At 31.5% G+C, this 25,194-nt stretch overlaps 1 protein-coding gene and 1 long non-coding RNA gene across 5 annotated transcripts; one reads left to right on the top strand and one right to left on the bottom strand.

Moving 5' to 3' along the window:
- The first annotated feature begins 1,734 nt into the window (after window positions 1-1,734).
- LOC105213825 (ras-interacting protein RIP3) lies at window positions 1,735-25,194 on the top strand. 4 transcript variants are annotated; one of them, XM_054231501.1, is made up of 6 exons: window positions 1,735-2,327; window positions 3,228-3,472; window positions 15,710-18,247; window positions 18,515-18,767; window positions 18,842-19,982; window positions 20,751-25,194. In XM_054231501.1, exons 3-5 carry the CDS (start codon window positions 16,277-16,279, stop codon window positions 19,261-19,263), a joined length of 2,646 nt encoding a protein of 881 aa, XP_054087476.1. In that variant the 5' UTR covers window positions 1,735-2,327; window positions 3,228-3,472; window positions 15,710-16,276; the 3' UTR covers window positions 19,264-19,982; window positions 20,751-25,194. The 4 variants fall into 4 exon arrangements, with proteins under 4 accessions (XP_054087476.1, XP_054087477.1, XP_028897192.1 ...); XM_054231502.1 differs by lacking the exons at window positions 1,735-2,327; window positions 3,228-3,472 and adding an exon at window positions 10,697-11,666; XM_029041359.2 differs by lacking the exons at window positions 1,735-2,327; window positions 3,228-3,472 and adding an exon at window positions 15,215-15,413.
- LOC128922065 (uncharacterized) lies at window positions 9,996-12,935 on the bottom strand. The gene is made up of 4 exons (XR_008471336.1): window positions 12,689-12,935; window positions 10,447-10,703; window positions 10,249-10,388; window positions 9,996-10,136 (listed from the first exon to the last, which is right to left on the bottom strand). It is a non-coding gene; the product is annotated as an uncharacterized LOC128922065 (long non-coding RNA).

Here is a 25,194-nt window from a genome sequence, read left to right as displayed (position 1 = left end):
AAACTCCGATGCATTCCGTTAATAATAATAACACCAATTTAAAGTTCCTTTATCGTATTTATTTATTTATTCTTCATAGTTGTTATAGATAAGAAAATGTATGAGCTTTTCATATCTTAAGAGCAATTATAAATATACATATATACTTATGTAAACAAACACTTTTTTGAACTACAATAATTTATACGTTACCTTTTTGTTTTCCTATTTAATGCATTACGCGATTTTCCGAAAACGTAGCAATATATGGATGGAAATATAGGAATCTGCAGTATCATCCGCTATATGTTTCGGAGTGCATTTGGCAGAAAATACGTCATTAATTGAGCTTTGTTTACAAAATTTCCATTTAGTTGAATTCATCTACGTAGGATCCCGAAAAAGTGATGTTGAGGAATGGACTGTTAGTTGACTGAATATAAGAGGAATTCAGAGAATCAGTCAGCCTCAGTGGGGGAGAAATTGTTATCTGTCAGGCAGGACACTTTGTTTTATGTTTAATATTTCGGGGTCTATTCTGGATAAATATTATATATCCTCAATGAAGTTTCGCGAGTTTCACTCTGGTCTTGCGAGGAAGTCTTAAATGCATTCGTGATCCACTAATAATATGAACCGGTGTTACACAAATTACTATTTCTTCTGTCCACTAAATGCTGATATCGTCATCCTTTGCACTTTGATCATGACCAATCGCATTAGAAATATTTTTCAATAAGAGTGACGTGTCCTTTTGGCTTGTTGTCCTTTGTAAATCTGACCACCTGTAATGTACTAAAAATAAGTAGAATAAAATCACATAATTAGCGTTTAGTAATTTTATTTATTAATATAGATTTAAATATGTATAGTATGTATATAAACAATAAAATTAAACAAATAAGTTTGTACTAGTTCTATTTAAATGGCTATGCAAAATCGCTTCATCCCTTTATATAGCAACAGTATTTATGTATATATACATGAGTATGTTGACAAATGCGTTTATTTCATCAAAACGCGTATGAACTCGGAATCATCACATAAGCTTAACTTGAGTCACAACGCAAAGATAAAATCCGTGCGGTAGGAGCAATGATATTCATACATATTTATATGTTTACATACATGTGCATATGTGGGTGCATTTAGCGATTCATACTTGAAGAATTCCCCAAAAGTACTGTATTTATATCGATTATTTAACGAGATTCTTATGAATTAAAAAATTAGCGTTCAATTGACTTTCTGCTTACTTAATTAAAAAAAAAATCATAACTTATTAGTTATGGCTTTTCATAAAAAAAGTTTTATGAGCACATATTAAATGACAGATATGTATACAAATGCACACACATGACTGCATATGTGTGTTGTATGGAGACGAAGAATGCTTCTTACTAATTTCTTTATATTAAACGTTATAGTTATATTGCAAATGAATGTTTCTGGTGTTTTACTTTTAAATAAAATATTTAAAAAATACAATAAAAATTCGCAATGATCTATTAAATGGTAGGTCAAAATATCAATCGCACGTGATGAAATTAATCACAATCACATTTTCAAATGCATCTTTGTTTCGTTTTCTGACGCCTGTTCCTTTCAGCTGTTTCTGGCAGTATCCGCTTATTGAGCTGTCAAAACAAAAATTTTTCACTCCCTTTGCTGCACAAATGATAATGAGAAACAGAGTTGTATTTTTCTCCAAATAAGAAAAAAATTAGAGTTGATGAAAGAAGTCCACGTTAAGCAGGATAACTTTTTATTTATTTTAAATACACTGACTTGATGATGCATATTTTTAGTTCTTGTTTTCAGAATGTTTTCTCTTTTCATGAAACACATTTTTAGTTTGTACCGAAATCAGTTTGTTACATGTGAAGTCACACATATATTTATATATGTATATATATTTTTTGTTGCAGTGTTGCCGATTAGGTTGACTGTCAATTATGACAGCTATGATACCAAAGGTTCGCTCCATTTTCCTGCTACGCTACGCGACAGAAATGAAACGAACGACAGACCGAATGTGAATCGCCAGCCTGGTTAGCTGAGTTGTAGCATAGTACAAAATGGCCACAACACTCCGGCGATGGCTGTGTCGTTCGTCGTTCGTTGCTCGTTGTGTGTCGTACGTGCGCTCGCTCGCTCTTCACTTTAATTAATATTTAACAATATATTTTAATTAATTGAACAAGAGACTCTAATTCTAATAAAACAAAACAAAACAAAAAGAAAAATAAGAAAGTGTTAAAGACACGTTCATTTTAAAAGGTCAACTGTTATTAAACAACAACAACAACACAGCAAATGCATAATCGGAGTTACAAAAATACTTTTATGTAAATACATTTCGCTTTCATTTTTTTCGACAATTTTATGCGATTCCAGCGGGAATACGATTTTCAGATTTTCACCAAAGCAAAGACACTGCACCAAACCACGGAAAAATAGGACGGTTGAACCGTTTTTCCTAATTACGTATAAAATATATGAATACACATATATGTATACTTATATATGACTAATCAAAGTGAGATTTAGTTCCACATTTTTATATCTATAACAATAATTAAACACAAATATATAACATTTTCCGTTATATTGCACTAAACTTTAGTATTGTGAGTCGTTAAAATTTGTATAAATCGCAATTAGGAACTTGTAAAACAAAATATAAGGCACAGTACAAGTCACAAAAAATTGAAGAAAATTCACGGAAGACGGCGACGACAAGAAATTTTCTACTCGTAAGACGGAAGGTCTACGCAGTGAAACGACGACGACGGTTTCTCGTGCTCGTCGCTGAGCCAAAAATCAACTGTTCCTCAAGTCGCGTTCGAATTGTTCGCTCCGCGAGACGCGGCGCGGCGACGAACTGCGCTCAGTGTCAAGCGGTAACCGCATTCACGGCGTGCAAAAGTCACGGCAACAAATCAAAATCGAAAGATTCAATAGCGCGACACTGCAAACGAGACTAGATCTACGAGTTGCAGAGAGTAAAAAATTTGTTTCTCCGAAATGAAATTGAAATAGTGCGCGAGAGAAAATGAAATGTGCGCGTGTATGAGTTTATGTGCGGAAAGTTAATACTTTGTAAAAGAAGAAGCATCACGTTCGTTGTTGACGCTGACACAGCGACGTCGGGTTAACTAATATTTTATTATCACTACATATTAAACGCTATTGTTTAAAAACAAAAAAAGAATATATTAAAAATACGGTTATTCGTTATCGTTTAGTAAGGTGTTGTTTGACAAAATATGAATATTGAAATTTCCATGGTTCTGCGAAATTAAATAAAATACAAAAAGAATAAATAGCAAATAGGTGTGTATCGTTGGAGTCTGGCATACAAATCAACGAAAAGTCCCACACCCAACGTTTCATTGTGGCAGCGCAACAACCACAGGGAAAGCTGAAAGCGATGACCAAGCGAATATAAGCAACCTTACCATAATTTGTTAAATAAAAGATTTAAAAAGAGGTGAAGTGAATCTCATTTTTACAAATAACTATTACTTTATTTGAATTTGAATTTAAGTATAAATATCCTATCGTAAAATTGTTTATATACATACATACACATGTAAATTAAACGTATATGCGTAGCTTGGAGTTGAAATTATTGTCTTTGTATAACCTAGTAAAGTAAGTTGATTGCTCGATGATTCATTGCAGAAAATCGGAAAAAGTTGCTGAATAAAATTCTTTGTTGCGTTTTGCTACTGAAGGCAAAAAATTGCAGAGAAAAAAAAACAATAAATGTAATTTGCATTCTTTTATTTAACATTTTACAATAGGCCACATACGTACATACATACATGCACACAAACATGCATATGCATTGCATTGAGTAAACGAAAAAAAAGAACGGAAATGGGACAAGACTTTTATCAATTTGACATTTAGAGAATATAAATACGCAAAATAAACGAATTGTGAGATGCACAAAAAAGGCAGAAATTTGTTTTGCTTCTCGTCGTTTCGTATGAAACTCAGCAGATCTCACTCGCCGACTGAATGAAAATGAAATTGTAGTAAATTGTGTCGCTTTTGGCCAACAGCAATACAGCCAGAATACGAATGGCTAAAGAGTGAATTTCATATATTCTATTAACGATTTTGAAACATTTCACAGGTGTGTGTGTGTGTGTGCGTGTATTTTTTTTTTAACAATACCTTTGTACTTGTAGTCAGTCGCCAGATACTCTCCCTGCGCAAGTAGTTTGTCGCTTATCGGCTGATTTGTTGCTTTGTCGCTTTCACTAACTGTTTATTGGCATGCATACTTTTGAGAAAATGAGTTTAAGCACAAGAGAGCATAAACATAAATACTATGTAGTATGTATAGAAATGAGGCGAAAATATTACGATGGATTTTTCACGAAAAAATGTGAGAGCATTTCACATTAGTTAAGGTTATTTACGACCGACGATTTCGTCATATTCCCATGTATTTTTATAAATGCAGATGTGTAGTACATAGAAAAATGCATTAAATACAAAAACGGAAAATGTTATTGAATTAAATAAACTGAAAACCATGTCAGTGCTGAAATGCGAAACATAAGCAGCAAGCTCATAAATTCTTGACTTCTTTGTTTCCCCAGGAAGCGCTATCATTGCTTTTGACAAGGCAATTACTTTGTCTACTTATATGTAAATCAATCACAAATGCCATTAACTGCCTAAGTACACTTGTACTATCTAACAAATTTTGTATCTTTTTGGACTTGTGTGGATAGGCTAAACAAAGGCATTGTCTTATCAGCGATTCCACTGATACGGTTGAATTTCGGAAATACATATTTATTAAATTATAAAATTTTGGTGCTTCTAATAATTGTTGTATTGACACTGATCGGTGTTATCGCAATACATAAGCATACTCCTCTTTATTTTTCTAAAATTAACTGTAGACATACATACATATGTACATAAGTCAAGTCCCCTGCGCATATTTGTGTTGGCTTATTGTTTCATGCTCTTGCCTATAATCGGTATGTGTTGTAAATATACAAAGGCCGAAAAAGATAAAGATGAATAACAAAAACAACAACAAATATGTTATATATGTATCTTACGAATAGCAGAAGGAACATTTCGAACATTCGCACACTTCCACCATTAAAATACAACGGAATAATTAAAGCGACGCGACGCGACTACAGTCAATTGTAGCTTGTGCACGGTCGGGAGGGCGTTCGGTAGGAGAGGACGACGAAGAATTTTTACGTCAACCACACCGTTTTGGTGTTACCAAGAAGCGCAATACATCCCCTCCAACGATTTTGGCGCTCTGTTCGCTGCGTGTACACACGCCGCGGACGACTAAACGTAACGTTCAAATAGAAACTCAGCCATGAGTATGAATCGGCACTAGCAAATGTTTCGGCTCGGCAACGAACTCGACAACAATAGCATTTATTTCAGGTTAATCATTACGATTAGAAAGCTTGCGTTGACGCGAGAGAGCGCGCGACAATAACTTTTAAAGAGCACCACATTTTCTGCAATGCAAAGAGCATGCTTACCTGGTGGTGGGAGCATAAGCTATGTATACCAATTTGTATATATATATATATGTGTGTATATGACTTTAACGTTGTGGGCTTTCAGAGGGTCATCTCACTTGTATGTAGCGTAGCCATAACATATTTATTTAATTTTTGACTTATATTATTTTATTTTTGTACTTGATTTAACGCTAAATTTTGTGCCAATTAAAATTACAGTTAACTAGTTTTTTATTACTACAAAGTACTTTTGCATTGAGTAGCAAGTTGCTTCGCTCTCTTTCTGCTACAATGTGCGCTGCTGAAGAGTAGTGTCGCGTAAGAGCGACATTTCCAATTCAACCTAGTGATGTAATTATCTACAAAAGGAAGTAGTTCACATACCGATTTTATTGTAGTTTATGAGGGCGTGTGCATTTTATATGCAATTTAAATGGAAGATAAGAAATATGCAATTAAATTTTCGATTTAGTAGAAAAATCAAAGAATTACAAGAAGAATTACATGTAAATATTCTAATCAAAGTTCGTATACTCGGTAAACATTTGTTTATCTAATGTATTTTATTTTATCTTATATACAGTTATACGTATGTACATACTCACGCTGTGTATATTTTTATCAATAAGAGCCAATTCATTATCACGTGGATTAACAAACGCACGTGTTCGCCAAGCTTACAGTAAAAAAAAAAAATGTGTAGCTTTTGGACAAGTATTATTAAAATTTAAATTATCATCTTGTTTATTGTTGTTATTTTAAAAATGTTTCGTTTTCCACGCTGTTTCGTACCTTTGCACTTTATTTTCTTAGGCAGTCAGCTGTTCAACTTCACCAAGTTCGAATGTATGTATGTATTTAGCTTATTTATATTTACATATTTATACTCAAGAACTGATAAATGCATGCATCTTTTATAAAAACATAAATATTTACATTTACGTCAAAAAAATCAAAATAATATTTTAGTTTGATATTTTTTTTTTTTGAATGAAATAAACAAATAACTCACACTTTGAGCTAAGTAAATATGTATGTATGTATGTATGTAAACATTCAAATAGTTTTATATGCACAGTGAGATGTAGTCAGTGAACCAAAATTGAGTTTTAAGCTACATATATTTTTAGATTTGAAATTTATTTTCAAATGGAATTTTATGAAAACTTCTTTCAATAAATCCATGTTATCTTCTTGTGTCTCAAGGCTCATTATATGTACATATGTATTTATTTCAACACAGTCATACATCAAATGTTCTTAAGCTTACATATCGAATCCAAAAATTTGATCGATACATTTTATTGTAATTCCTCTAAATCGTTTCCGTTCTCATTTTGAGAGCGCACATGTCCATTATCTCGACAGCGCCAAATAATTTATTTACACTTGATTTAATGGAAAAGTCTGAAAACTACAAAATCTACAAACTGCAACGGTATTTAAGTCAATATTATGTACGAATTTATCAAAATGTATTAATTGGACAATGCTGTGTAAATAACGCGTCAAAAGCGAACGCGTTCAGCGGCAATTTGTATTAAAACTCAAAGCGCAAACATTAAATGTTACGGCCACGATCATATGGCGATCTATACACATACATACATACATACATTCATTTAAATGTGCGTATGTATGTTTGTATGTATGTAAATATAGCGCACTGTTTGCGTTAATATACCACCACCCAACAACGTCACAATACAATCGGTCATCCGTTGTGGTGATCTTTTGTGTGTTGTTGTATACAAACACGATTCCGGTACGACGGTAGCCAAATCGACGAAATTCAGACATATCACCCGCCGTAGCAACACAAGCGCCTACGTATGAATTTTTCGCTACGCTTAATGTGCTCACTTTTTTCGTCAGCAGCGTCAGAAAGGTACCAAAACAGCTGTTCTCGGGGCAGGTGTTAATTCACACTATTACAAGCATATATGTGCGTATGTATGTATTAGTTTGCTACCCTCTACTTTGCTTTACTGCATCTGTTTTCTTTTCTTAAATGGGTTTCTTAATGCTGGTGAAATTGTGCACTGGATGATGTGAATCTGGTCGGAGATGCAAATACATAAATGTGTGCAAGTGAGGGAAAGGGATTTAGGTGTATATGCACCTTATTCACACATATTTATATATATGTATATCTATGCATGTGCTACGTAATAGTAAATAAATATGTATTTCAAAAATAAAAAATCCCTCGAAAATTTATGTAAAATGCAGATATCCTGATTTTGTACATCCCTTATGTCTCAAACCAACGCTTCGCAGTAAGATCTGTTCGTCAGTTCCGTTAATTGAAAAATTATGCAATTCATAAAAGAACACCATTGAAAATATTTTCTAAGGTTCATTGCAACCTTTTCTAACCACTCCGACGACGTATGGTGAAAAGTAATCTAATTCTCACCTGTGTATGTATGTATGTATGTATGTTCAGCAACTCATTGTTAATCAAATAATTGTATTATAATTGGCCAACAGGAGCAAATTTGAGTTATCGCTAATATTTTTTATAACTTTTAGATGTCTACAACAAGAAATTATTCACATTATTCTCTATGCTTGTATGTGTAATCTTCCACATTTCTAGGTGCCAGTTATAAACAAAAACCGTTATTGGCTAGAGCACATAACGGATTGGCCCACACTCATACATCAACACATACTTAGTAGACACTTTTGGATATACTCCAATATACATACAAACATGCATAGATAATCACCAATTAAGAAGCCAAAAAATCAGCAATAAAAGAATGAGCGATAGCAAAGCGTAATATAAAGAAGTTTGAAGAGCGCGCACTAACAACGTAGAAACTCACGAATGGCAAATTGTATGCATATTTTTAGTTTATAAAGATTAGACTGACGATAAAAAAGAAAATAGAAAACTTAACCTCCATAAAGCAGTTGGCTTATGTTTTTTTTTTGTTGTGTGTGTGGTGAAAGAAGTCCGAACAGTGAAAGAAATAGAAGGTAAATAACAAGAAAGACTTGAAAGTAAAAGTATACGCTTTATTGCACAACACGAATGTATGTAGGCAATACATACTGATTTACATACATACAAACATACATACATAGATACATAATTATATACATACGCACAATGTAAATATGTTAATTGACAAACGCGATTTCGTTTTGTGTGCCTTTCAATGAATGCAGTATCTTCGGTAGATGCGATCTCATTACGTAAAAAATCAGTTAAAATGGCATAAATTACACTGATTAGCACTTATTTCTGGATTTTTTCAGATATTCTACAAAGATTTAATATTTATTTTTAATAAATCTAAATAATATACAAATTAAGTTAGTAAATAAATCTAACAAAAAAGAGTCACCAGTTGTTTACTAAAAGTATGACATAACTCAAAAATTAAAAATTTTAAGTTAAGTTTACAGAAAAAGCCCGTTATACAGGCAACATTCTAAAAAAAATTTGTTATTTTTGCTATTGATCACTTATGTATGTATGTACGTTGATTCCAATTCCAAAGAAATTGGGAATTAATTTTATTTCATTTGTTTCACTCTGTTTTACAACATCTTCAAGGATCGTTAATGAAAATAATAATCAACAATTAGCATACAAATGTCAATTAATACGAATTATGTAAATATTACTTATGTATGTTTATGTAAGTGTTGTAAGCATGTAAAACTGATGCTCTACATTTTAAAACTCGCTCAGAATTTGCACATTATAATTGGCGATAAGTGTTGAAACTGTGTGCAGTATGCTTTTTTAGCGATTACATACTAAATTGATACATACATACAGACATTTTTTATATAATACATTTATATACTTAAATACATTCATCTTAAAATTTTTTTTATCAACTTCAACAAACGCTGGTCAAGCAGTAGCTTAATTTGCTGCTAAATACTACCCTACTCGTGATTTATTAATAGAATTTATGCAAATTCATATGTTCATTTGTATGTCCGTATATAATGGAACATTTCTGAAAATCATGTGTCGTACAAACATTTGCCATTGCCCCTTGAATTTTGTGTGTACATTTACACTTCTCAAGGTCGTTCGCTGTGCGACTGTCAGCACTCAAGCTATTCGTACCAGCCAGACAAATACATTAGACGTGTAGAAGTTTCAAATCATCTTCCATTTATTATTTCATTTGAAAGAGCGGTTGGAAAATATCTAATAAGTATTCGTTGTTCGCTTAAGTATGAACTTTCTACGCACACACCTCGAAATCTTTTATATTGCGTTGTAGACGCGTTCGGTGTAGATATGTATGCATGCGTCCACATCCTGTGCAGACAGGCTCCAGTTTGTAGGTATTTAAGGGTACAGTTGTCCTTGGTTAAATGGGATTGAACATTTTGCATAATTATAAATAATTAATCCACTTAAAAGTGTAGTTAGTGTTTAACAAATTCTTCGGAAAAATAATATTATTATTGGGGATGTCAGCTATTTTCATTCAAATTTTTGGTGCAATTAATATTGTAAAATTAAATTTCATGAACATAAAATATTTTTGACATTGCCACACACGACCGGAGATTACTGTATATACGAAAAAAATTGTGATTCTTCATTACGGGAATGTCTGTCTGCTAGGACAACAAAGGTGGCGTTGACATCTGTTTAAGTTGCTTGCCGCAGTGGTTCGAATGCATATGCATGAACAATAAATAAATAAGTTTGTATGTATATGTATATCCATATAATTAAATATATTGCGCACATACTTACACATAATATATATGTTTGGGAATAAGTGAATAACGAGTTCAACGACTTTTGACTTTTTGAAGATACTCAATTTTTCGTTTTACGCCATTTTTTTCATTTTATGGGCCATGCACCTCTGGATAGTCATTGGCCATTGTCTCCTACGTAAGAAAAAAGATAAGTGAATGTTCTGGCTGCGCTAAGTGTAAATGAAAGTACGCAGGATTTCGTTTTCGAAGGTGTCTTTAAGTTCGGTGGTGGTAATGAGACACGAGTCAGCTGTTGTGTATGCATTTCAATCACTGACTTCTTATGTTATTTTTGGCATATTGGTGTGAGAATCAGTTGATGATATTTAGTTATTGATAGCTAGACATTTCATTGTTAGTGTTGTAGTTACAAATATCATTCGCTGGTTAGTTAGGGGTGCGTTGCAGTATATGATAGTCAGTTCATGTTCGAGACTGGCTCGATTTCTATAAAAAAATTTTTCATAGTAGAGATTTTATTAATGCTTCTTCGGCTACTAAAAATACATAAACAAAATTTATTAAGCATACAATTAAATAAATAAAATTCAATAAATGTAAAATTAAATCAAAATAAACCGAAAATATTCACTCTACAGTTATACGGTTTGTGGCTGTCACTAAAATGGGTTGCCAATCTGATTTTTTATGGAAAAAAGCACATGTCAACCGCTAATATTCATAAACTATTCTGCCGCCTTTGAAGTAGACAAAATTGAAACGCGTGCCACTAACTTTTGCGTCTGTGTGTGCTCACCAGTAATCTACATATTCCACAATTTAGATTAAATTTATCAATTTAGTGAGAATATTTAGTTCAAAAAAACATTAGGCGCTTATCAAAAACTGTCCGTCCGTCCATTCTACAGCATGCACCATTAAAGAGCTATTCTGTATTTTAAAATGTATTAACTAATCAACATAAAACAGCGAGAGCACAAGTGCGACAATGTTATTGAACTCTTTCGAAAAATTGAGAAAATATCACAATTCAGTTGCTCGCAAAAGTCTCGATATCTGACGCATTCTGCGCTCACATAAACAAATAAGCACGCACACATACATGCATACATACATACACACTTGTGGACAAATTAAGAAACACATGTCATTGCTAGATATGAATAAAAGTGGTGTGTACATAATCTGTTACATATGTACATCTGTATGTATTTATTTATGGCGTCAACTCTGCCGAGACGCCATTGACTTGTGCATATTAATTTTACAAAAATTCTTAATAAACATTTCATACACATTGGGCGCTCTCAAATCTAGACTTTAAACAGCTGTCTATATATTTAATTTAATAACAAAAAGCTCACAATGAAAGCGCGACTTTGCAACAATTTTGGTAGCTTTTAACCTTGAACCTGCTTTGGATCGCTTAGATTGACAATTAACTCTGCCGTAAGTGTGTTGTTGCTTGCATATTCGTTGATAGACAACTGATATTGCAGTTGCTGCTTATAGATAAATGTTTACGAGCAGCATTGCTTGACGTTGCTGAAAACAAGTCAATAACTCAGTGCCTTGCAATAAAAGAAATTAAGTAGTAACTAAATGATGAATCTCAACACGTGCCTTAGTATTTTCGCTTAAGAATAGCATATGGTTTCCTTTTTTGGCATTTGGCATTTCTTCGTCGCAGCACATTTGTTCATATTTTGCAGGGGAGCCGCGCAGCTCATCATTAATTCGTTGCTTGACGCGCAAGTAAGATAATTCATAAACAAGTGTACTCGTACATTTTTTCCCAAACGCTGGTAAACAATTTCAGAAATTTCGATTAAACCACATTTTTATTTTATTTCCAATTGTTGTGCGCAGCGAAATGTCATTGAGTTAGAGGTAGAGATGTTTAAAAATAGCACACAACAGAGAGCAACGAAACTCAAAATACACAAGACTACGCAAAACAGCTGAAAATGGTAACAATGACGAAATGAAGCAGCGCTATAATGCAATAGAAATTTAATTTTTTTTTGTTCTCGAAAAAGTACTGAATTGCTTACAAATATCTGCATCTATTTAAATATAGCAGTGTAAGTTATTGCCTCATTTCCATAACAAATATCGCAGTATTTGAAATAAATTCATAATTCATATGCCGTTGTAGATTCTTCAATTTGTACACAATTTTGTAATTGTAAATACTCTGTGTGTGTGTGTGCGTTGCTACCGATAATTACTAGTACAAATCATATTTTGTAGCTTTTTGAGTGTTTTTTTTTTTCGCTGAGTGCTCGTTGCTTGCGCTCATTTCCGTGTGCTTTGTGAGCATATTTACTCTTCTCTTTTTCGTATGCTTATTTACAATACGTTTTTTTATTTCGTTTTTTAATTTTTTGTTCTAACATTTGCCTTGCCCTTATTGCGACGATTCCGCAGCTAGCCAATTACACTTTTAATTACAATGCTTATGTACTTACTTTTGTCTATGTAATTAATTGGTTTGGTGGAGGCAACATTCAAACCACGATTATGCGTATTCATGAAGCATGTATAAATTAAAAAAAAAAAAGCTCTTATAAATTTGAAACAAAATATTTAAAAATAATCATGAGTGACTTATGGCTCATTAACTGCCGCATTCAACTCTACTAAAATATTTAGCTGTATACCAGTATAAACCGATTTGAACTAAAATTAATGCTATGCGGCGTGTATTTAGTAAAATTGAACCCTATCTACTATCTGTGTAATACGCTTTATAATTATTTATTTATGTATTTGTACATTATAGGATTTTTCAAGTGGGCTGGTATTTTGTATGCTGTTGTCGGGTGAGGAAGCTACAAGCGCGTTTGTTTTAAAATAGAACTATGCATCTCTACTTGAAATCTAAAAATATAAGCTATGCTATGCACATAAGTTGTGCGATCCATTTATCAGCAATTTGATCGTTACGTAGCTTATGTGTATATATGTACATACAAATCTTCATACATATTTATAAAATTGCATTTTACATTAATTTTTTCGCAAATTTTTTTCCTCAAATAAATTCTACGTGGAAATAGATTTATTTATGCTTATATACAATTTACATATGTATGTAATTTAGCTTATTTCTATGTTTGTATATACGCGTGTACGATTTTGGGTCAAGGGCGACATTGCTAACATAAAGTGGAACAGTGTTGGCGTCGCAGTTGTCGGCTATGTCAGTGTGCAAATCTGTATGTGTGTGTGTGTGTGTGGCGCATCTGACTAGCACTAAGCTGCAATGACACTTTTCATGCGACCGGTTGCAATCGCTGACGCAATAAATGCATCATAGTCGTTACACACAAATAAATATATGCTTGTGAGTGTATATATGTACATATGTACATATGTAATTATTTATATATAAACGGAGTCAATTAATAGCGTACACAGAGCAGTTGCAAGCATTTTGCGCAGTCCGCAAATTTGCGGCAATTTGAAATTCATTTGAAAAACATAAAAAAAAATATTAAATAGATCATAAAATATGCATAAAATTTATTCAGTTCAAAATATGAAATACGGTTCAATTGCACAATTCTTATTTTTCTGTAAAATGTAAATAATGTTAATGTAAATAAGTATTTATTTGCATGTTTGTATATCTCTACATATAAGTATTATCTACACGTGTGCCTAGAGTTATGATTATTTATCGAGTTACGATTTCCACTCAATTATTGCTCCACGTGTTCTACATAGCCTATCATTCATGTAAGCTACTATTAACCTCTGTTATGTACATAGATACATACATACACACCTATGTATATCACAATTCCACATTGTAATTGAAGCATATGTACAAATGTATATAGAAATGTGACTTTATTAGAGCATTTGAGGAATATTATTTATTTCATTCCATGCCGAACGCTTGATAGATCGTTAAACGGCGGCGTTGTGACGCGCATTTTTCCAGAGAACTATGAAATGAGGACAGCGCTTTGGTGGTGAGGCAATCGCACGAAAACACGTGCATGTGAAGATTTGCTTTTCGCAGCTGTTTAAGTCGCTCTTTCTACATTGAACTCTTATTTTTGTTGTTCTCACTCTTCTAACTCTCACCATAAAGGCGCTCTCTTAATTTGTACGACGATAGCTCACTTCCGATCTCCCTTGCTTTGTTTTACTACATTTCCACATTTTGTAATGATTTTTGGTTTCGTAGCACACACACACACGCATGTGTATACAGCTAGATAGGTACTTTTAATGAAAAGCAGTTTAGATGCTGTTGCTTCACATAAAATTTTATTTTGCTTTTGTTTTTTTTTTCGGCCTGGGTACCAAATTTCACTGCTGCTTCATTCAACATTTAGCCCTTTAAGTTAGAGATAGCAGTAGTTTGTAGATTTGTAGAAGCAGTGTATTAAACGAAAGTTAGCTGAACAATACGCGTGCAAAAATACATTTATTTAATTTATATATATGTAGTATAAATATGTATGTATATATGTACATAATAAAACATATAATATATTTTGTTGTTTATAGTAAATAAATTGTATGTGTAATTTAATAATTTCTAGGAAACTTGCAGATAAAATTGTTAAAAATTATTTTAAAATATATTTTAATTCGTTAATTATATTGTTTATTTAAAGCGATAATCTTTATCAGCTGTTTTAGGTTTATATACCTGAAATATTTATTTCGATATTGTCTTCGTTAAGTTTGCCATAACTTATCAACACTGAAAGAAATAATCGATAAACCAGTTGAAATTAATTAGATAAATCTTTAAAAATTAAACGGTTTTTTAAATAAAAATTTTTTCAAATGTTGGAAAGTATTTACTTTTCAGATGATTTTTATGTTGCCTACAAAAAATTTTGACAGATAAAATATGTATAAATAAACATATTCTCTTTTTGAAAACTTTGTTTACAAATTAATTTTTATTAACAACTTGTACAGCACATACATAAATGGTCAAAAATAAAATATTATATTTGTTGTCAAATTATTTTTAAATTTAGCGATGCTATTTACTAGAACATCATATTTTCCAGCATCATTTTGTTTATTATATTTTGTAGTGAAAACAGTTTTCCAGATAAAAAATGTTTACTTTTGTGTGATACACTCTTTACGTGAAAATTATTAAAAAAACAAAACGAATGAGCATGATAATAAGGTGGCAACGCTCAAAGAAGGATCGAGGTAACGATAACATTGTTTAGAAATCGAAGTTTCTTCGATCCTTCTTACCTGTCTAGTATTTATTTGTGTTGGGTAGGGATCAGCTGCGGTTGTGCTTCTTCTCCTTTTCATTTAATTTCAGTATTATATTAATGTTTATACACGTATAAAAGAGATTGAGATTTAGTTATGGTATAAAAGCTTTTAAAATATAATTTTAATTATAAATTATAAATCAAATGTGAAATTAATATTCATGAATTAAATATAAATAAGTTTCTAACCTAAAAATCTGTTGTTGTGTTTTTTTATTGCAGACTGCAAAAAGGAACAACAAATATAGAAAATACTAACATTTGAGACATCAACAACAAAAAAGGAGAAAGAAAGGAAGACTTAAATTTTCTAGTATTTGGAACAAATTACATTGAAGTGTAAGATTTACTACGAAAACAAAAGAAGTGATCACAGGAAACGCCACAACAACTTTTTCGTTGCACACACTTGAGCAAGTGGCGAGTAAACAAAGCAAGCATTAAATACTTCAGAGCAACTTTTTTGTTTTCGCATAGAATAAAGACATAATAAAGTTTCGAAAACTGTTACAGACTTAAAATAACACTGACATATATGTACATATATAAATTGATAAGACCAGCAAGCTGAAATTCAGCCTTCAAGCATATCAATCCAACAAACGCTGTATACCGTACATAATTTGATTTGAGCAAAAGGAATCATTTAAGTGACCTAGTCTAGCCTATACGTGTTGAAACAATAAGCAGTTATATAAACAAGAAGAGAAGAAAAAACAATACACTTACACCAAAAACAAAACACAAAAAAAAAAAACGAAAAACCTATTCACTAGTTTGACTGGGCAAATGTATATCACTAACAGCAGCAACATTGGTATGGCCACGTTGTTGCAACAGAACAAGGCTACTTGTATGAAGACCCTTATCAATGGCGGTGGCAATGGCAGCAGCAATGGCAATAACGGAAACAACTCTGGAATAGTTGTTGGTAATATTGTGAGTGGTGTTGGTGCGGGCACATCACAAGTCGGCGGTACGGTTGCGACTGTTGCAAATATTGGTGGTCTGGGCAGTGGCGGTTTAGGTGGTAATTTGGTACTGTCCCCTGGACAGGCTATTGTTCTAACAAATGGAGCAACCGGTGCTAGTAGTATAATCAACTATCAACAATATCAACAGTTGTTGCAGCAACAGCAGCATCAACAGCAGCAGCAGCAACAACAACAACATATAAACTCGGTTGCTACCACAACTGCAGCAGCATCCGGTACACGAGTATTAATGCCTCACGAAATGGTGACGCTTCCTATTAGTAGTATTGTAACAACTAGTGGGGGCGGTTTAGCCCTGATAACCAGTGCAAATACAGGTGGTGGAAGCCACGGTGCCACGGCCACACAAGGACACTTTTTGGTAGCGGCCACAGCAAGTCCTACGGTGCAACCCATACAAACAACTACAATGGGCTCGACAAACGCTAATATTAGTAGCTTTCAGCAGCAATTTCAACAGCAAATCGCCGCACAGCATTCAACTACAAATAATGTAGTATCATCGGCTACGAATAACCGTACCACTACGGTTTACACACAGCAACCAACTACTACAGGCGTAGTACAAACAGTGCCTACAACACGTTACTTTTCGCAATTTAGTAATCAACAACAGCCGACATCTAGTATTACAGCTGGAACTACAACGTCAACACTTGTCGCCGCTAAAACTGCTGGCAATCGTACCATCATTATTAATCGCTCCAATAATACTATAATTGCTGGCAATACAACACAACGTTTGCAACATGCCAAAATATTGAATAAACCACCGACGAATATTGCTGTGACACAGGCTTCGGTCATAACGAATGCTGTGCTCGCTAATAAGTCACAAATTAATCATAATTCTCAAATTCCTGCCATTCAAGCTGTGAAGTTGCAACAACAACCGCAACGACATCATATTACGGCCTTACAACAAATCAAACAACAACAATTGCTGCAACAGCAGCAACAACAAAAAATACAACTCGTCAAGCCAATAGTACACAGTAGCAGTTCGGTGACAACAATTGCTACAAAAACAACAACGGTAGCCAACACCGCGGCAGCCACGCGCAATGCAGCATCGAGTGGGACAATGGTCAATGGTGGCATAAATTTAGTTCCTAACAACAATAGTATAGCCAGCAACAATAGTAATAAGAATGTAAATGTTGCAAGTGCCACAACGCCAGCAACAGTTACCAAAGCGTTGCCCATGGCAGCTGTATTTCCACAACAACAACAACATCAACAAATTCAGCTGCAGCAGCACCATCAACAACACTTGCAGTTACAAAATCATCAGCAACAACAGCAACAACAACAACAACATAAACAACAAAGCCAAAACCAAAGTCAACAGCTACAATCTCAGCAACAACTTGTACAAGCGCAAGAGCATAAACAAATAGTTGCCCACTCACGCACCATACCCGCCCAACCACACACTTCCACACCTGTCGCAACTAACAAAACTGCAAATTCAGTTGCTGCAGCTCCAGCAGCTCCAGTAACTCAAGAAGCCACTGCTGGTACAGACGCCGCAAATGCTGAACCCGAGGTCGAGCCCGAAATCGACATCGTCATCAATAATGTTGTTTGTTCGTTCAGTGTACGTTGCCATTTGAATTTGCGTGATATCGCACTTAAGGGTTACAATGTGGAGTATCGTCGTGAAAACGGTATGGTGACCATGAAACTGCGGCGACCTTATACGACTGCGTCCATCTGGTCATCGGGTCGTATTACATGTACGGGTGCTACATCCGAGGAACAGGTGAGGCCGCGTAGCATTTTCAAAATGCAATCTTTTTAGTTTTAGTAACTCCTTTTACGTCTTTTAGTATATTTTGCGATTAGATAAATTTAAATGTTTATGAGTTAGACTTTCACTTAACCTCACTTTTTTTTGTTTCATAAGCACATTGTAATAATTTTTCACAGTTTGTTATGCTTCTTTAAGGAAATTTGTAGTACTAAAGCATTGAAATAGTGTTGAATATATTTAGAATGTATTTTACTAATTAAAATTGTCATTTTCCAGGCAAAAATTGCTGCACGTCGTTATTCACGTTGTCTGGAAAAGCTCGGCTTTCGTGTGCGTTTTCAAAATTTCCGTGTTGTTAATGTGCTCGGCACTTGCAGCATGCCATGGGCTATTAAGATTTTAAATTTCTCAGAACGGTACAAGAAAGAAGCCAGTTACGAGCCCGAATTGCATCCCGGTGTCACATATAAGCTGCGCTATCCCAAGGCCACCTTGAAAATATTCTCCACCGGCAGTATTACTGTGACTGGTGAGATATATTACTTTCTTTTCAATGTTATCATATTTATTAATGGTCTTCTTTCTTCTAACGCTACTATATAGCTGCCAGTGTTGCTAATGTACAGGCTGCCATTGAACATATATTCCCGCTGGTCTATGAGTTTCGTAAGAAGCGTTCACCCGAGGAGCTGGAACAGTTACGCATTAAGCAACAACGTGCCGCTTCAGTAGATGTTACCGAACTCGAGGAGGTGCTAAACACCGATATTGTCGTCGAAACAAAAACGGACACGTCAGTGCCAACAACAGTACAGCGCCGACGTATAAGCAATAGCGCACTTAATAATTTTAAACAAAAGCGCCGAAGAATGGGCAGTGATATTGAATTTGACGGCGGTGAGGATGGTTCGCTGTTGGCCGCTGAGGAAATCGATGATCCCACAGCAAAGGTGACCGATGATAATATTGTGATGTACGATCCGGATGATTTAATTGAAGGACCCGATGATGAGGATGATCTTTAAATAACAAATGTGTGAGATTTGTGCATTAGTGCATTATTGAGTGAGAGAGCGGATTTCGGGCAGCACATTCATGTCGTTTGATTACGTATTATGGTTTCACAACAACAAATTTCTATACAAATACAGATATTAATAAACAAAGAATGAGAGAAAAACGGAGTTTATTACAAATTGCCAATGTAATGCAAAGGAAATTTTGAAGCAATGGTGTATAGAACAAAAATAAAATATATATATATATAGTATATAAATTATAATGACAGTTGAAAGCAATTTAATTGACGACACACAAATTACATATACAAAACAAGAAGAAAAAAACAAATATTCCAACACATCAGCAACCAAAACAAATCAACTTAGTTCTAATCAAACAACTGAAGTTTGTCGTTAAACAAAAATATATAAAAGCATAATTTCTTTTTAATTTTTTTGTGAACGCGCACATAAACTACATATATACTACATATATTTCTGTGTGTGTGTGTGTGTGCGCGCGTATATTTTAAGAACTCGTGTATTATCAATACCAACAGCAGCATGTATAGATACATTTGTATTTGTAAATTTGTGCACTCCAAATGTATGGTGCTAAGGTTTCGAGTTCAAATACGTTTAATGAGAACAACACAAGCAATGAAACAGTTTTGAGAAGTCTGCGAACTGCGATCTACTCTACTATGGGAATTGTGAGCCAAATAACTACAACTATTTATAAGGTAAGCCCCCAGCTACTATGTGCTGCACAACTAATGAGCAGCAGACATTTGCAAAGCATTGCGAAAGTATGTGTGTGGAAAGTTGGATGCTTTCTTATACAAATTTTTATTTTATAAAAAAAAATTAAATTTTATAAAAATATAAAAAATTATAAAAATTTAATTTTTTTATGAAAATTAAAAAAAAAAAAATAAAATAAAAGATTAGAAAAAAATAAATACAATTTTTATAAAAATTAAAAAAAAAATATATAAAAAAATTAAATTTTTTGATAATTTTTTTTTATAAAAATTTAAAATTCTTTACATACATTTTTTATAAAAATTTATATTTTTTGATAAATTTTGTTTTTAATAAAATGAAATTTTTTTGATACATTTTGTTAAAATTTAAAAATTTAAATTTAAATTTTTGATAACTTTTTTTTTATAAAAATTTAATTCTTTTGACACATTTTTTATAAAAATTTATTTCTTTTTAATAAAATTTAATTTTTTTGATACATTTTGTTAATAAAAATTTAAATTTTTTATAATTTTGTTTATAAAAATTTATTTTTTTTTATTAAATATTATTTTTTTTATTAAATATTATTTTTTTTTATTAATTTTTTTTTTATAATTTTTTTTTTGATATTTTTTTATAAAACATTTATTTTTTTTATAAATTTTTTTTTATGATATATTTTTATAAAACATTTATTTTCTTTTAATACAATTTTCCCTTTTTTATGTATATTAATATGTGTATTTTCTTACTCTCCACAGGTATTTTTAACTTCCAGTGTGCTTTGCTTAGTTACGTCGTTATTAGCAGCGTTGATTGTAATTGCAACAGCTGTGACAAAAAGACGGAGCAACATTTAAATTAAATGATTTCGCTCGAGAGTATGCGGCGAATACAACTAAATAAAAACAACACGATTCAACCAATATTTGTTAGTTTACAAAAACAAAAATATTTGTAGAATTTTACTATATAGTATATAGTATGCATATACTAATCAACTTATCCTTGGTCGAAAATTTAGTTTTAAGTTTATTACTGATTAGCTAAGTTAAGTTTAAACAAGATAAGCAAGGACTATTAGCACGTATTCAATTACATGCATAAGCATGTATGTATGTATGTATGTATACATATATTGCGTTCATAAGTGAAAGAAAAACCACCGCAAAACTAATTAAACAATTTATTTAAAACACACTGAAGCATATTAAATTCTAGCATAATTTATTAAAACACTTTATTAACTAATGGGTTAGCATGCATACAGCATACATTGAGTTTTTACATGTTACAATTATGTATTGCGTAGAAATATTGATTGCAATTGATTTATTTAATGAATGAACAATGTAATAGTAACAAGCATTTTATTTATTCGAATCGATTTGAGTTGCTCTTAATTATATTAATTAATTCAATTATTTTGAAGCATCAATTAAAATGAAAGAATGCTTGGATGTGTAGTATATATATATATATGTCATTATATATATAACAGTATATGTATTTAATTTAATCATATCATTTATATATACCAACCAACCATTATTACTTTCATAGCATGGCAATCAAAGACAGTACACACTGTTATGCTAACAGCCAATAGCCGCATAGGCATAACTAACAATAGCAAGAAAAACGAAAAAAACTATTTAAATAAGACATGTAATTTATATATAAACTAAAGAAAGAAAAAACTAAAAAAATCAAAATGCTAACATATTGTTTGCAAAAGAACGTAATTAATTAATTAATTAATTAAGTGTACTTGTAGATGGTACACTAATTTACATAAATATGGTATATGTATATGTGTAAAAATCGAGTATATCTTCACTTATCTGGTCACACTCAAACCAATTACCTACAAACAAACAAACAAAATATAATAGACAAACTAAAAGCATATATTGTATTTGTTATATTTATATACTAAGCACACATACATAATCACTAAACAAATTAAACTTAAGTTAAGTAAGTAAATTAATTTTCAAATAATGTAAAAATTCTATGCAAATGAAACGCAAACGGTTAGTACTTGTTGTACTGGTATGAGTTTGACATGCAAGCAAGTTTTGAATTAATACCAACAAAGTGAGGTTAGAAACTGTTAGGCGTGGGTTTTGAAATTGCTGTGTAATTTCGTCGCACCGAATTTCGAGTTTCATTTAACACATAAATAAAGCCAAAACTGTAAAATTACAAGCAATTATTTGCGCATAAAATGTATTTTTTTTTTGAAGCCAGTAAATACAAGCGTTTGCGACATACTTATATAGTATATAGTTTGAGTATATATAATAAATAAACTGTTTGCAAAATACTCGTCGCAGCACATGCTAGCTAGCTATTTATGCCTTGTAACTAAACAAATACTAATAAACAATTAAACAATTATGTGCGCATAAACAAATTAATTTTATTTTTTTTTGTTCCTCTTCATTTAATTAAGTGTTTATGCCTTGCATAATGTAATGAAGAAATAATTAGTTAATTGAGTAATGTATTAGCAGGAATTAAAAGCAATCTTTTTTTTTGTTTTTTCCAACTATATATATATTGGATATGTATGTATTATGTTTATTAAACGCAAAAAAACGACCAAAACCAATATCACACATACAACATTATGTATTTTGAATTAACTAACATTTATTATTTAGACATAATATGAAGAGCAATGAACTATTTTCGGTTTAAGCATTTTGAGTATTCGTTAAATTAGAAAGCAAAAACAAAAAAGCAAAATACAAAGAAATTTAATAATAATTGCAATATGTGTAAACTAATATATGTATACATATTAATGTAAAACAACAAAATACAACTATCACAATCATATACAAAAAACACACACATATACACGCTTACACATACATACACATACTAACAACTTATACATATGAGAATGACACATACTATTATAGATAAAAACAAAAACAAAAACAAGTACATACATACATATACTAAAAATACATATGAATATTTAAAAAATTTAGTTTGTAAACACAAATGATGAACATATAAATACAAAAAACAAACAAAATATTATATATATATGAAAACCAAATTCCTTAGAGCAAATAAAGAAAATGTTTAAACAAAATGTAACGAAAAAGAAGAAAAATTTACTCGAATTATTCATAAATGTAATGATGACTAGTTTGTACATGCAATTATTTGAGTGGCAACAATTTATTAAAATGCAAAAACAAAAAGAAAATTAAATAATTAAAAATTAAACACAAAAAGACTTGTAAAATTGTAAACGGATTGTGTAGCGAGTAAGTTGAGAGCAGCAAACGCGAAAGCATAAGTCAATCATAATTTGTAAATCACAACAACAACAAAAGAAAAAAACTAAAAAAGGAGAGTACAGAACAAAACAAAATGAGAAAGTCTGCCAGCAAAGCATATATTCTACACAAAGCCTATTTGAGTGCTAATAAATAATGCAAATAATTGAACTCATATTAAATATTTGCTAAAAATTATGTACAATGCAATAAAATAAAGAAGAACGCAAAAAATTGGTTCAAAATCTAAAGCGCTAAAATTGAAATGCTGAACTTAACGATTTGAGTATATATAACAATACAGTTATTTATGAAAATCGAATTTGGTTGAGCATAACAAGCAAGCAAAAGCAATGAGATAATAACCTAAAAATAATTTTTGTGCTCACTATTTCTATAAAATAAAAAGAAAAAAATTGCTAAAAATGCAAAATAACAACAACAAATTGTTAAGAAATATTTTTAATTTTTTGCTCATTATTTCTTGAATATAAGCATAAAAAACCTGCACATTAGCGGCATTATTATAACAGCAACAAATTGCTGAGAAAAAGCTGTCTGTAAAATTTCAATCAGTAGTAGACTTTACACTTACAAACGTGGAACGGCATTTTAGACACAACCACCTAAACGAAAGCCGAATTAACTTTAGCAGAATGCCAAAAAATTAAAATAAAATAAAAATAATTAATAATATATAAGGTGATAAAATTATAAAAAAAGCTATTTTGTAATATGTAAAGTAAAAGTTATGCAAACAAAAACAAAAAAGAAAAAAAAACAGCAACAAATGGGCATAAATCAATTAAAGGCCAATGCAGCACACAGTACTATGTTTTTTATACTCTTCTTTTAGAAATTGAATATTTGAAAATGGCAAATTGCAAATCATTGACTAAAATTAGATTTTCGCTATGGCTGAAACCCTTAACGACTTTCACACGCGCTTGGTTTCAACACACTTACACACTTTTGAGGGAATTTCGTATTTTCCAAGTGATTTGTAAATGAATTAATTAAAACAAATTTAATTACTGTATGCATAATCAAATTAACGATTATTAAGGAATGAAATAACTGCCTTAAAATGTAAAAGAATAAAATATTATAGAAATACAAATGAAAAAATGAACAAACAAAAAATAAAATAACAATAAAAACAACGTAGCTATAACAGAGGAGAAAATTAAAAGAAAAATTTTAATTATTATTACAAAATTTGTAATACACAAATACATACATTTTGGCACTCTTGGGTAAAAATGTATAATACAATTAAATTTTTTTGCGAAGATTTACAAAATTTTTGTTTGTTTGCAGTGTAATTAATTTTAGTTTCTTCTTTCTTTTCACTCAAAATAAAAAAAAAATCGAGCTTTATTTATTTTTATTCGTTTTGTAAAGTTAATTGTTTATTTTTACAACAACAATACTATAGTAGTAGTTTAATCATAATAGAAAATAATTGAAAAGGGAATACAACAAATAGTTTTGCTTTTCTTTTTTGCCGTAAAGACTGCGTTATACCAACCAAGAATGAATGAAACAAATAATTATTTTTTAATAAATAAGCGAAATATAAATATACAAATGAAAATAAGAAAATTAAAACAAACAAAAAATACTATTTACATATTACATACGTAAATGTGTAACAAGTGAATTCACACAAGAACTCACCTAAATGTAATTAAATGCATAAATAAATAAGAAAAAAAAGTGAACAAAAACAAAATCAAGTGAAAGTCAAAGTGAGAAGGAAACTAGTTGATAAGCCAAATTACAAAACAACAAATTACAGCAAGTTCTAGCAATAAAGGAAAAGCCTTAAACATTTGAGTATATTTGAATGAAAAGAAAAGTTAAAAATAAAAATGAATACAAAAACATTTGCAAAGAAGAA

This window comes from Zeugodacus cucurbitae, chromosome 5 (genome assembly GCF_028554725.1).
Source record: "Zeugodacus cucurbitae isolate PBARC_wt_2022May chromosome 5, idZeuCucr1.2, whole genome shotgun sequence".
Classification (NCBI taxonomy): Eukaryota; Metazoa; Arthropoda; class Insecta; order Diptera; family Tephritidae; genus Zeugodacus; species Zeugodacus cucurbitae.
The sequence above is the reverse complement of the archived record's forward strand: the minus strand, read 5'-3'. Positions and strand labels throughout refer to the sequence as shown.

Coding starts and splice junctions, on each gene's coding strand:
- LOC105213825 (XM_054231501.1), top strand. CDS start 16,277: ATGTATATCACTAACAGCAGCAACATTGGTATGGCCACGTTGTTGCAA. Junction 18,248..18,514: donor GTGCTACATCCGAGGAACAG/GTGAGGCCGCGT, acceptor GTCATTTTCCAG/GCAAAAATTGCTGCACGTCG. Junction 18,768..18,841: donor CGGCAGTATTACTGTGACTG/GTGAGATATATT, acceptor GCTACTATATAG/CTGCCAGTGTTGCTAATGTA.